General features: G+C 35.7%; 1 protein-coding gene across 2 annotated transcripts in view; it reads left to right on the top strand.

Annotated features, from left to right (window-relative positions):
- The window catches only part of LOC136030888 (G2/mitotic-specific cyclin-B2-like), a 72,958-nt gene that overhangs the window by 41,597 nt on the left and 18,192 nt on the right, over positions 1-13,169 (top strand). For both annotated transcript variants that reach the window (XM_065709981.1, XM_065709982.1), the window contains exon 5: positions 11,262-11,423. In XM_065709981.1, coding sequence (XP_065566053.1) covers positions 11,262-11,423 — 162 coding nt within the window. The remainder of the gene's footprint in view (positions 1-11,261; positions 11,424-13,169) is intronic.

Below are 13,169 nucleotides of genomic sequence, written 5' to 3'. Positions count from 1 at the left end.
ATAGGCGTTTTCCCGATTTGACCATCTGGGGGGGGGGTGGGGTGCCTCTTAATTAAGAAAAAATAGAAAAATGAAGTATTTTTAACTTACGAACGGTTAATCAGATCTTAGTGAAATTTGGTGTTTGGAAGGATATCGTGTCTCAGAGCTGTTATTTTAAATCCCGGCCGGATTTGGTGACATTGGGGGGAGTCTTGAGGGGGAAACATAAAATCTTGGAAAACACTTAGAGTGGAGGGATTGGGCTGAAACTTGGTGGGAAAAACAAGCACAAGTCCTAGATACATGATTGACATAACCAGAACGGACTCGCTCTCTTTGGGGTAGTTGGGAGGGGGGGGGGTCGATTCTGAAAAATTAGAAAAAATGAGGTATTTTTAACTTACGAACGGGTGATCGGATCTCAATGAAATTTGATATTTAGAAGGATATTGAGTCTCAAAGCTCTTGTTTTAAATCCCGACCGGATCTGGTGACATTGGGGGGAATTTGGGGGGACCTAAAATCATGGAAAATGCTTAGATTAGAGGGATCGGGATGAAACTTGGTAATTTATGTGACCAGGCATCCCACGCCATCTACCACAGATGTGATCCCGAGGACTTCCGAATCCTATATTTGGGCCCGGGAAATCCTATAAAAATAGGACAGAGCCTACAATTTGAAACGAACCAACGTGTCCGAACCCTGTTAATATTTTATTCCACAATATCTGTTGTCAGTTTCTTGACAAACGAGTCATCGATAACCAGAAAGGAATATCCAGAAATTGCATCTCAAAATATGCAAACAAGTAATATTATGGCACCGTCTTAATGAAATATTGGTTTTATGAAATTTAGTTTGATTGTATTGCTAATAAATTTGTCAAAAAGTATGGGTAACGTATAAGAGTGGAAATTGGTGCTTCTGTCGACAAAAAGACTACCATTGCCATGAAGTGTTTGACATTTTTAGAGTAGTAATAAAGCAAAATTAGTATAAGTGACAAAATCAATGTAGCAATAACCTTCTGGCCTCAGTTTCTGAAAAAATACAATTAATAATCTTGAAAAAATCTAAAAACGCCAAACGCTAGATGGTGTTGGCAATTTTCTTTGCTGACACTAGAACCAGTTTCATTTTATAAGTTACCCATGCTTTTTCATATAGATTATAAAAGATAAGACGCCTTAGTAGCCAAAATAGCTAACACTAACTATAACTTGGCCGTGAATACGGCCAAGTTATTCAAATGGGCTATTCTAAGATAGTTGCTAATCAAGGGAAGTATAATAGACGAGTACTGGGTATGCTATATGCTACATTCTGTGATCAATCTGTCCTTTATCTATCTGGTCTTTATTTCCTTCTAATGAAAAATGATGTTAATCAGATTCGGACTTTTTATTTCAGATATTGTGAATTTTTACTTTATCTCCCCCCTTGGTATAGCAATGGTAAGATAATTCGTAAGTTTGATGTCCCTGATATAAGTGCAAAGTTGGCCCTCCTGTATGGAAGATTGTCGGAATCAGCTTTTTATTGTTTATCGCCTCATCATCCTTTGGTCCGTCTGTTCGGTTAATCTCATTGTAGCATAGTGTTTTTATGGCACTTGGTATTAACCAAGTGACATATAGCAATTGCAAATTCTGTCGGTCTGTCTGTCTGTCCATCCTGTTTTTGCTACTTTAGGCACTTCCAGGTAAGCTAGGACGATGAAATTTGGCAGGCGTATCAGGAACTGGACCAGATTAAATTAGAAATAGGCGTTTTCCCGATTTGACCATCTGGGGGGGGGGGGGGGTGGGGGGCCTCTTAATTAAGAAAAAATAGAAAAATTAAGTATTTTTAACTTACGAACGGTTAATCAGATCTTAATGAAATTTGGTGTTTGGAAGGATATCGTGTCTCAGAGCTGTTATTTTAAATCCCGGCCGGATTTGGTGACATTGGGGGGAGTTTTGAGGGGGAAACATAAAATCTTGGAAAACACTTAGAGTGGAGGGATTGGGCTGAAACTTGGTGGGAAAAACAAGCACAAGTCCTAGATACATGATTGACATAACCAGAACGGACTCGCTCTCTTTGGGGTAGTTGGGAGGGGGGGGGGGGTCGATTCTGAAAAATTAGAAAAAATGAGGTATTTTTAACTTACGAACGGGTGATCGGATCTCAATGAAATTTGATATTTAGAAGGATATTGTGTCTCAAAGCTCTTATTTTAAATCCCGACCGGATCTGGTGACATTGGGGGGAATTTGGGGGGACCTAAAATCATGGAAAATGCTTAGATTAGAGGGATCGGGATGAAACTTGGTAGTTTATGTGACCAGGCATCCCACGCCATCTACTACAGATGTGATCCCGAGGACTTCCGAATCCTATATTTGGGCCCGGGAAATCCTATAAAAATAGGACAGAGCCTACAATTTGAAACGAACCAACGTGTCCGAACCCTGTTAATATTTTATTCCACAATATCTGTTGTCAGTTTCTTGACAAACGAGTCATCGATAACCAGAAAGGAATATCCAGAAATTGCATCTCAAAATATGCAAACAAGTAATATTATGGCACCGTCTTAATGAAATATTGGTTTTATGAAAATTAGTTTGATTGTATTGCTAATAAATTTGTCAAAAAGTATGGGTAACGTATAAGAGTGGAAATTGGTGCTTCTGTCGACAAAAAGACTACCATTGCCATGAAGTGTTTGACATTTTTAGAGTAGTAATAAAGCAAAATTAGTATAAGTGGCAAAATCAATGTAGCAATAACCTTCTGGCCTCAGTTTCTGAAAAAATACAATTAATAATCTTGAAAAAATCTAAAAACGTCAAACGCTAGATGGTGTTGGCAATTTTCTTTGCTGACACTAGAACCAGTTTCATTTTATAAGTTACCCATGCTTTTTCATATAGATTATAAAAGATAAGACGCCTTAGTAGCCAAAATAGCTAACACTAGCGCTGGTATGTCAAAAAAAAAATACATAGTCAAAAAAGAATCTGTCAAATCCTTTAGTACTCTATGAATAAAGACAATATTTTTGAACTTGGGGACTCCTCTTCCCTTGCGATGTTTTATTTGCTCTTTAAAATATATAACAGATATGTGTCATCTGTAAAACTCAGTACCGAAAAAAAATTCAGTAGCAATAACGTACGCCAAAAAAAAAAATTACAGAGGGGGTGTGACTTGCTAATGGTTGAATTTTTTCTTCCTCCCTTTTTAATGCTTGTCCTTGAAGAAGGTTTCGCCTGCAGGGATTATATTTATTTGGGGTTTATATTATTATTTTAGGGAGTATATTTTTGTGAAGTTTTAAACCGAGATTCTATTATATTATTATATGTAGATAAATATAATCCCCGCAGCTGGACTGCGTGATTTTTATGGCACTTGATATCTACTAAGTGACATATAGCGATCGCAAATTCTGTCGGTTGGTCGGTCTGTCTGTCCCGGTTTGCTACTTTAGGCATTTCCAGGTAAGCTAGGACGATGAAATTTGGCAGGCGTATCAGGAACCAGACTAGATTAAATTCTGGATTAAATTTTACTTTTTGACTTTAAAAAATAAAGAAGTATTTACCCTATAAGGAATAAATATCAGAATATGTATATATCAAATTGACAATACACGGTTATTAGTTTTTGTATTTTTAAGACCAGAACATAATTTCCACTTTACTTACAAAAAATAAATAAAAACGTGGATTGCCAGTTTGATATACATATTCTGATATTTATTCCTTATAGTCTTAATACTTCTTTATTTGTTAAAGTCAAAAAGTGAAAACATTTGAGATGTATTTAGTTTTTTGTAAAGTGTAAATTATGTTCTGGTCTTGAGGAGGTGTGGGTGTTATCAGCCCTACTCATGTTAATTTTAGCTCTTTTTGAGTTTAAATCAGTTATTTATTCTAGTTTCTGTTCGTTTTGAGTTTAATTCATTCATTGATGGTGATTTGGGGTAGTTTCACGCTTGGAAAATCGTTTGAATTTTTTCTACTCATTTTCGGGTCAACAAGGCTCTTAATGTTCTTCTACGAACTGGTTTTGTGGAATTTTTTTTAGGTAAATCTATGTTCATTTTTCATTGACAGTCTTTTTCGTAGAAAAAATATATCTTTTTTTTTTCTATTAGACTCCATAGTTTTTACTTGGAAGATTATATGACTTAATTTCCGCTCATTTTTGGCTTTAAAAATTTTTTTAAAGCCAAAAGTTTTTCAACTGAAAGTAAGGAGCAACATCAAAACTTAAAACGACATATAAAATATAAAAATATATAATAAATATATATAATATAAATATATATAATAACTGTTACAATATCAGTATCTGTAACCGCAATACTCGCGAAGGATACTGCTATATGTGGCATGCGGGGACTGCAGATTGCAAGCAGTTTATTTTTGAAGAATCCGTACAAAGCAGAGGGTATGGGAACATCTGATTTCTATGGTCCTGAGAAGCTATGTAGAGAGACCAGCAATGTTTTTGTCAATAAATGTACATAGCCTTTCTTTCCACGCTCCAGAAGCTGAAAGGCAGCTTCCACATTTTGTTCTTTGATGGCAAAGAAGTGAAGCAGACCTTTTGCCGACAATGAACTCCTTAAAGGTTATAAAACCTTTAGAATCCTGATCATAGGCTTTAAATATTTGCATAAGGCAAGGGTTATTGCCACGTATTTCCAAGTAAGAAGCCAAATCTTGTAGTCTAATAACCCCATCCTTTTTATCTGCAATCTTGGCGAAGCTTTCTAGATCTGTCTCCAGGTCTTTTCTATCAAATCCATATTTGGATCTTAAGTTGGCCACTCCAATCAAGCCTGATTCACTTGGCAATTCCAATGTGGTTGCTTTTTTCATAAGTTGGCAATCTTCAAAGGAATAATCGACAATGGGTACTTCAAGGCATTTGGCCATTTCAGAGCGTAAATTAGAGGCAAACATTTTCGGTTCTCTTTTCTCTTCATCTGACGGGACATATGGAGGTAAAAATTCGATTTCAGCATAAGTAACAAGCTGGATCATCGTGTACAATACAGCCTTCCATGCTTCAGGTCCATCCCAAGTCCAAGTTACAGTATCGAGCCTATTAGGATACCTAATGCACACGGGTTGTACAGCAACTCCAGGATAAAATGCACCAGGCTTGAAAGTTATTAGAGATTTCCCGTTTGAACAAGTTCCCTCAGGAAATATCAAAGTCTGTTGCCAGGGATCCTCAGATGTTGCTCGACGCACCATTTCTTCAATCGTTTTTGATCGAGAATTGGGATCTTCTCTATCCACATATATTGGCTGAGTAAAATTGACCAATTTTCCAATAAACGGCAATTTCTTCACTTCATCTTTGGCAACAATGGAAGGCGACCCTAGGAAGAAAACTAAAAGCGCATCATAAACCGACGAATGTGGTGCCAGTGCCAGAATGGGTGCTTCTCTTGCCATCGCTTGTCTCCCTTTTACTCTTACTCTGAAACCAGAACAATAAAAGAGCCAAACCATTATTTTAGATACAATGGCTCGCAGCGTTCGTCTCCATCCTTGCATAGGCTTTGATTTTAGTTCTTCTTCGGATATACCCAGAAGCCCTATAGAAGCTATCGAATAAGATGTAACTAGGCAAGTGGCAACACCAATCACTCTCAGAGGAAGAAGGACGATAGACGAAATAAACATTTTCATTTTATCATAGATAGAAAAAGTTTATTCTATGTCTAAAGGGGTTTGTTTGAAGTTTGGCCTGATCTACACCAGATTTGCTTTCGCTAACAGTTGTACTGCATGAGGCTGCATTCTTCAAAAAAAATTTCACGCTCTTGCAAATAGAGGCTGCACTCTTGCAAACAGGACCCAGATTTTTCCAGCATTTTCCCTCCTCGGGTTCTTCTTTACGTGTGTGACTGTGGTCTTTGTTCTCTTCTATTTTGACAACAGTTGGATTCGGTTCACTCTCCTTGTTGGGTTCAGAGTTCTGTACTTCTGCGCCTTCTGTTGAACATTCAGCTGTTTTGTATTCCATATATTTTTTAATAGCCCAACAAGCTGATATTCCAGCAACTGAGACTGGAATTCCAATTACAATAGTTTCAAAAATGAACATGTTTTAAGTAAGAGATACTTTATGCAAATGATTAATATTGTTTGTTCAGTTTTTCTTATATTAAGAAGATGACGTCACGGTGGCCAAGTGTTATGATGTTTATAGAGAACATGACGTCATGTTTGTCTAAACTGCATTGATGCTTTTATAATCTGGAAAAGGCTCCCAATAAATATGACGTCACACGAATGTTGTTGATATAATACCTGCAAAATAAGAGTTACGATGTCAAAATATACTTCGGATATATTTTACCAAAAAAGACGAGCTTTTCTTTAATTTATATTTTTTTTATGTGCTCTCCAACTGACGTAAATTGGAATCAAATTGACCCTTTAGTCAAATGACCTTTTTCATCATTAAATGCAGGTGTTCAGAAGTACAGTCAGTTACTAATCTCCAAGAATCATCTTCATGAACCATACGTGAAAATGGCTCTTATCCAACAACAGGAGCGCTCTGTAATGACTAAAAAACACATTTGTGCTTGTTATTCTTTTTTACAGTTGTAACTTTTAAAATGGGTGCTGACTTATATTTTTGAACCCTAAAAAGAATTTTGTTTTGGTGAAAATTGGCCTATTCACAACTTTTTTTTTGCTAAATGTCGTTAATGTAATCATAGACACACATAATGTAATCATATAATGTAATCAATAAGATGTAAAATATTTTTTTCTGTAAAAAAGAAAATGTCAATAAAACATGAGCATGAATTAATTTAAAAAAAAAACTTTTACTACAAAAAAAGTTTGTCAAAGAATAGTAAAGAGCCTCGTTAAGCCAAAATGGAGTAGAAATAAATTCAAATAATTTTCCAAGTGTAAAATTACCACAAATCACAATCAATAAATGAATTAAACCCAAAACGAACCGAAATTATAATAAATAATCGATTCAAACTTAAAATGAGCGAAAATTAACATGAGTAGGGCTGACAGCCCTTACACCTCCTCAAGACGAGAATGTAATTTGCACTTTACTGAAAACAAAATAAATTTTAGATATTTTGGTTTAAGTCAAAAAGTGATAACATTTGAGATGTATTTTGTTTCTAGTAAAGTGCAAATTATGTTCTGGTCTTGAGGAGGTGTGGGTGTTATCAGCCCTACTCATGTTTGCTCTTTTGAGTTTCAGTCGGCTATTTATTCTAATTTATGTTCGTTTTGAGTTTAATTCATTTATTGATGGTGATTTGAGGCAGTTTTACGCTTGGAAAATCGTTTGAATTTATTTCTACTCATTTTCGGCTCAACAAGGCTCTTTAATTTCTTCTACAAACTTGTTTTGTGGAAATTTTTTTTTAGGTTAATCTCTGTTCATTTTTCATTGAATAGAAATAGTCTTTTTCATAGAAAAAAAAATATATCTTTTTGGTTTTTTTTTCTATTAGACTCCATAGGTTTTACTTTGAAGATTATATAACTTTATTTCTGCTCTTTTGGCTTAATGAGACTCTACTTTTCTTTAAAAAATAGTCCCGTATGTTTCCCATTAACAAATGCTATATGTGAGTAAATAAATAAATAAAAACAATTTTTTCAACTGAAAGTAAGGAGCAACAACAAACCTTAAAACGAACAGAAAGTATTATGTATATGAAAGGGGTTGCCTTCTCCTCAAGACTTCGCTCGTTATGCAAAAGTGTTTTTATAGAGCTCATGTTAATTTTTGCTCGTTTTGAGTTTGAATCGGTTATTTATTGTAATTTCTGTTATTTTTGGGTTTAACTCATTTATTGATCGTGATTTGTGCTAGTTTTAGGTTTCAAAAATTATTTGAGTTTATTTCTACTCAGTTTTGGCTTAATGAGGCTCTTTACTTATTCTTTGACAAATTTGTTCTGTGGAGCGTTTTTTGTAACAATTTATGTTTTTTTTTATTGACATAGTGTTTTTCATAGAAAAAATATTTCATTTTTTCTATTAGACTCTATAGTTATTACTTTGAAAATTATTTGACTTTATTTCTGCTCATTTTTGGTTTAATGAGGCTCTTTACTTTTCTTTAAAAAAAAACTTGTTCTGTATGTTTCCCATTAACAAATACTATCTGCAAGTAAATAAATAAAAAACAACAAGTTTTTCAACTGAAAGTAAGGAGCAACATCAAACCTTAAAACGAACTGAAATTATTACGTATACTAAAAGGGGTTGCCTCCTTCTCAACAGGGTTGCCTCCTGCGCTAAAGTTTTTTTTTTATAGAATTTAAAACAAAGATTATTGTTCTAGTTAAAATGTCATTGTGTTTCAGGAATGTTTCTTAAAGAATTGGGACCAAAAGTCAAAACTTTAGCGTAAAGAGCAAGGTCTCATGGAAGGGGCAACTACTTTCTTATATGAAATAATATCTATTTGTTTTAAGTTTTATGTTGCTTCTTACTTTCATTCGATTTTTTTTTTTAGTTTATTTTCTGATTGTTTTTAAATGATACTGAGAAATCCGTCTCTCTCTCTCTCTCTCTCTCTCTCTCTCTCTCTCTCTCTCTCTCTCTCTCTCTCTCTCTCTCTCTCTCTCTCTCTCTCTCTCTCTCTCTCTCTCTCTCTCTCTCTCCCTCTCTCCCTCTCTCTCTCCTCTCTCCCTCTCCTCTCTCTCTCTCTCTCTCTCTCCTCTCTCTCTCTCTCTCTCTCTCTCTCTCTCTCTCTCTCTCTCTCTCTCTCTCTCTCTCTCTCTCTCTCTCTCTCTCTTTCTCTCTCTGAAAAATCTAGTACTTATGTATTATTCGCTAGTCACACAAGTTTACGATGTGTAAAACTCGAGAAGTTTCTTCGTTACTTTGGAAACAAATTTGGGCTATATATTTGCACACTAGTGGGGGGGAGTAAAGCATAGCGGGTCAGCATGCAAAATATGTAAGGTACAATTTTTCTGCATATTATTAAGTAAGGATTTTTTTCTGACTGCAAAAATGTCCAAATACTTTAACCCCCCCCCCCCCACCTGGGTGCAAATATATAGCCTAAATTAAATATTTCTCTTCTATTTCTGTCACTTGTCTTTGTATTGTCTCACGCTAAGCTGAAAGAAACTAACGAAGAAACCGGTTTGTTGACATAGTAATGCACAAGTACCAAAACTCATCCCCCCTACGAAAAAAAAATAATGATTTCAAATTTAGAAAGCCTTATTTTCCAGGGGGGACAGCGCTGGCCACCCTTTAAAAGATATATAAATAAAAAATTTTGTTATAAATAGAGATACAGGAAATATTTCCTTAATTTTGTATTCGATATATTTCGGATAAACACGACGTGTTGGGGAGGGGGGCAGCTAGCTGCCGTCAAAAGTATATACAACCACCCTTTCTATAATAAACAACCTTATATGCCCCCGGGGGATAAATAACAACCCTTACCCTGAAACCACGTGGAACCTCCTGTTGAAACCACGGTTAATCTGTAATTATCCGTGTTTGACCTATCTTCTCTTAAGAGAGTTTGAACCTGTTGTTCTTTTAGATACGTCCGATGTTTTTTTTTTTTCATTTGGGAAATTGCGGGAATGTCAATATTGAAGTAACGATTCCCTTTTAATTGGTCTCCACAAATCTCTGACCGCGAATAAAACTGAGGTATTTTTAACTTACGAACGGCTCATCGGATCTTAATGAAATTTGATATTTAGAAGAATATCGTGTCTCAAAGCTCTTATCTCAAACCCCGACCGGATCCGGCGACATTGGGAGGAGTTGGAGGGGGAAACCTAAAATCTTGGAAAACGCTTAGAGTGGAGGGATCGGGATGAAACTTGGTGGGAATAATAAACACGAGTACTAGATACGGGATTGACATTATCGGATTCGCTCTCCTTTTTTTTGGGGGGGGGGGGGTAGTTCTGAAAATTAGAAAAAAAGAGGTATTTTTAACTTACGAAGGAGTTATCGAATTTTAATGAAATTTCATATTTAGAAGGACCTCGTAACTTAGATCTCTTAAGATACGTGACTGACAAAACCGGACCGGATCCGCTCTCTTTGGGGGAGTTGGGGGGAGGGTTAATTCGGAGAAATCAGAAGAAATGAGATATTTGTATTTACGAACGGGTAATCCAGTGCTTTGAACGTGCTTTGAATCCAGTTTTTTGAACGGGGGGGGTCCAGTGCTTTGGCTAGTTCGGTGCTTCTGGACGTGCTAGGACGACGAAAATTGGTAGGCGTGTCAGGGACCTGCGCAAATTGACTTGATAAAGTTGTTTTCCCCGATTCGACCACCTGGGGGGCTGAAGGAAGAGGAAAAATTAGAAAAAAATGAGGTATTTTTAACTTATGAGTGGGTGATCGGATCTTAATGAATTTTGATATTTAGAAGGACTAAAATCAATCTGTTGATTCTTAGAATTTTGTTAGAGCTCATGCCATATGAGCTCTTAGCTGTTGTTATATATTGATTTTTATTTATAAGTATTATAATGGATATTTTCCTGATTGTTTTGAAGGAATATTTTGTAAGAGGTCAGGTGTTCACCAACACGATACAGGGGCAAGAGGTGATATTGAGATTCCTCGTTTAGTTTCTAATAGGTCTTCTTTTTCTATTATTTATAGAGCGCCTAAGCTTCGGAATAAGCTTAGAACAGGTGCAAAGGAATTGGATAATTTTAATCAGTTTTAATCTGAGCTGCGATTGGAATTGCTTGGTAAATATACTTTTAAAACTCATTAAAAGAATTTATTTATATTTTATTTTGTATTTATTTTGTTGATTCGAGATTTCAATATGTTATTTTTTGTGTGGAATAATTGATTATATGGATTGTTTTGGTACATGGTTTCATCCCCTTTTTTTATTCTTCTTTTTTTTCAGCTTTTTTTCTTTCTCGTGATTGTTTGTTCTCTAATAGCACAACCTCGCAAGTTATGCTTTTTCTCTGCTATTTATATGATATATCTTTGTTTTGATAATAAAAGTTGTTCTACAAAAAAAAAAAATGTTAGTTGTCCCAAGTAAAGACAATTTGCTATGAGAATTCCTCCCTCGTTGAGTCTTTAGCTCATGGTGACTTGCACACTAGTCAGGTAACCCGGATGTGTCAGGTTTAGTTAACCCAGTATCTGTGAGTCCAAATTTAGTAGACCTATGTGACTTTAGTGAGTGTAAGTCTGCATTAACTATCCTAGTGAGATGGAAACTGCAATGATAAACAAAATGTTTTTCAGGCGTCTCAACCAATCACTAGACGCTATTTGGCTGGCAGTAAAACGTTAAAGCCGGCTATGCGTGCAACTCTAATAGATTGGCTGATTGAAGTTCACACACGATTTCAGCTTCTTCAAGAAACTCTGTACTTGACTGTGGCGTTAATTGATAGGTACTTACAGGTGAGTGACTTGAAAATTGATTAATCACATGAAAGCTGAAATAATTAAGTCGAATTGATTCTTTTCTTCGCACCTATACAGATTTAATACAGTGTTGGGATGACTTTTCAAATTGACTTATCATTAAGAACTCAATTAAAATTGGTTGAAGTACCATTGGAGATTGATCAAGTTTGATCAAGGGGTGCTATCCCTTGGTAGCACCCCTATAAACAAGTTTGATCAAGGGGTGCTATCAGATCGGTGATGTTGATGAGAGGGGAGAGGGTCAAAACAAGGTAAAGTACAGTTTTTCCAGTATTAATAATGTTTATAGGGGTCGGGGATCATTTGGTCAAATCTTCGGGTGAGGTGCTCTCTCCTCCCTCTGCGCAAGGAGGTGGGCCTAGAGAGTAGGACTGGCATAATGGAACTAAAAATAATAGAAAACAGGAGTTAGAGAAATTTCATAGTCGGAGAAATTTCAAAACGTAAACAACTGTTGCCTTTAATCTGCTGAATACAGATTTAGCATACTTGTGAGTCTATAAAAAAGAGGTGAATATCTGAAGAATCCTGAAGAATATTCATGAAAATTAGAAGAAAATGGGGGGGGGGGGCTGTTGTTAACTATCCAAAGATGTTAATAATTATTTTTATTCCAACATTACCTACTTCTATGATAATTCCATTCCAATTGAAACAGCCTATGCTTAACACTTTATTTATTATTAATTATTATTATTACTAGTTTATCATGAATCATGCCAGAAACTGTAAATATTTAAATTAAAATGGCGTGTCTCGTAAGACCATAGGAATACGTGGTAACGGTGCATATTCTTCCTTGAGTGAAGTTCTCAGTTTCGATTGGTTAAAATAAAAACATCTTTCGTTGGGTAAAATTGCGGTTGTATTTGAAAATATTTAGAAAATTAAGTTAGGATTATTAACTTGACTCTCTGGCAATGTTGCGCAAACAGTACTCAAAATATTCAGAGGGCCTGTAGGGGAGGGCGGCCGAAAAAATATACATTTTCCTTCGCAAGACTTAACTCAACAACTTCTTCAATTTTCTTGGTGATCTACCAAATAGTGTAGTGGTGCATACGGGACAGACAGGTATACATTTGTTTTACTTATTTATTTACATGCCTATAGATAGATAGATACCTATATCTATCCAATGGTGTGAGACACTTTTATGTCGCTAAAACGAGTAAAAATATACAATAAACTAGATCTACTTTGCATGGACAACGTGAGGTGTTGCTGCAACTTTTGTTCGGCTTCGCCGAGTAAAGCGTTGCGACAGCAGCACTTTGTTTTGTTTCCTTGCTTCGATTAAACGCTGAAGTTGTTAATCTGTAAGTATCTTAAAATAAATACTAGGTACACCTAGCAAAAGATGCAAACCCCTCGTCGCTGTAGATGGTTGTAGCCTAACAGCCAATTATTACTTACAAGTCCCCTACATCTCTTACCACCAGAGCCAAATCGGTCTTACCATCAAATACACCAGAAACAAATAATAGGTACACCAACTAGCAAAAGTTGCGAACCCCTAATTGCAGAAGATGATTATGAGCCAACAGCCGACTGTTGCTTAAATCTCCCCTATATGTTTCACAATTGGTATCGGTCTATTTTTGGTTTTAGTTTATACCTTACCACTGAAGTTGTCAACCGCTTTAAACTTTCAAACTGGTATATCTTGTGAAGGAATTTTTCTACCAAAAAATGGATGACATATACTTCGATCAGCTT

This window comes from Artemia franciscana, chromosome 9 (genome assembly GCF_032884065.1).
Source record: "Artemia franciscana chromosome 9, ASM3288406v1, whole genome shotgun sequence".
Taxonomy (NCBI): domain Eukaryota; kingdom Metazoa; phylum Arthropoda; class Branchiopoda; order Anostraca; family Artemiidae; genus Artemia; species Artemia franciscana.
The sequence above is the reverse complement of the archived record's forward strand: the minus strand, read 5'-3'. Positions and strand labels throughout refer to the sequence as shown.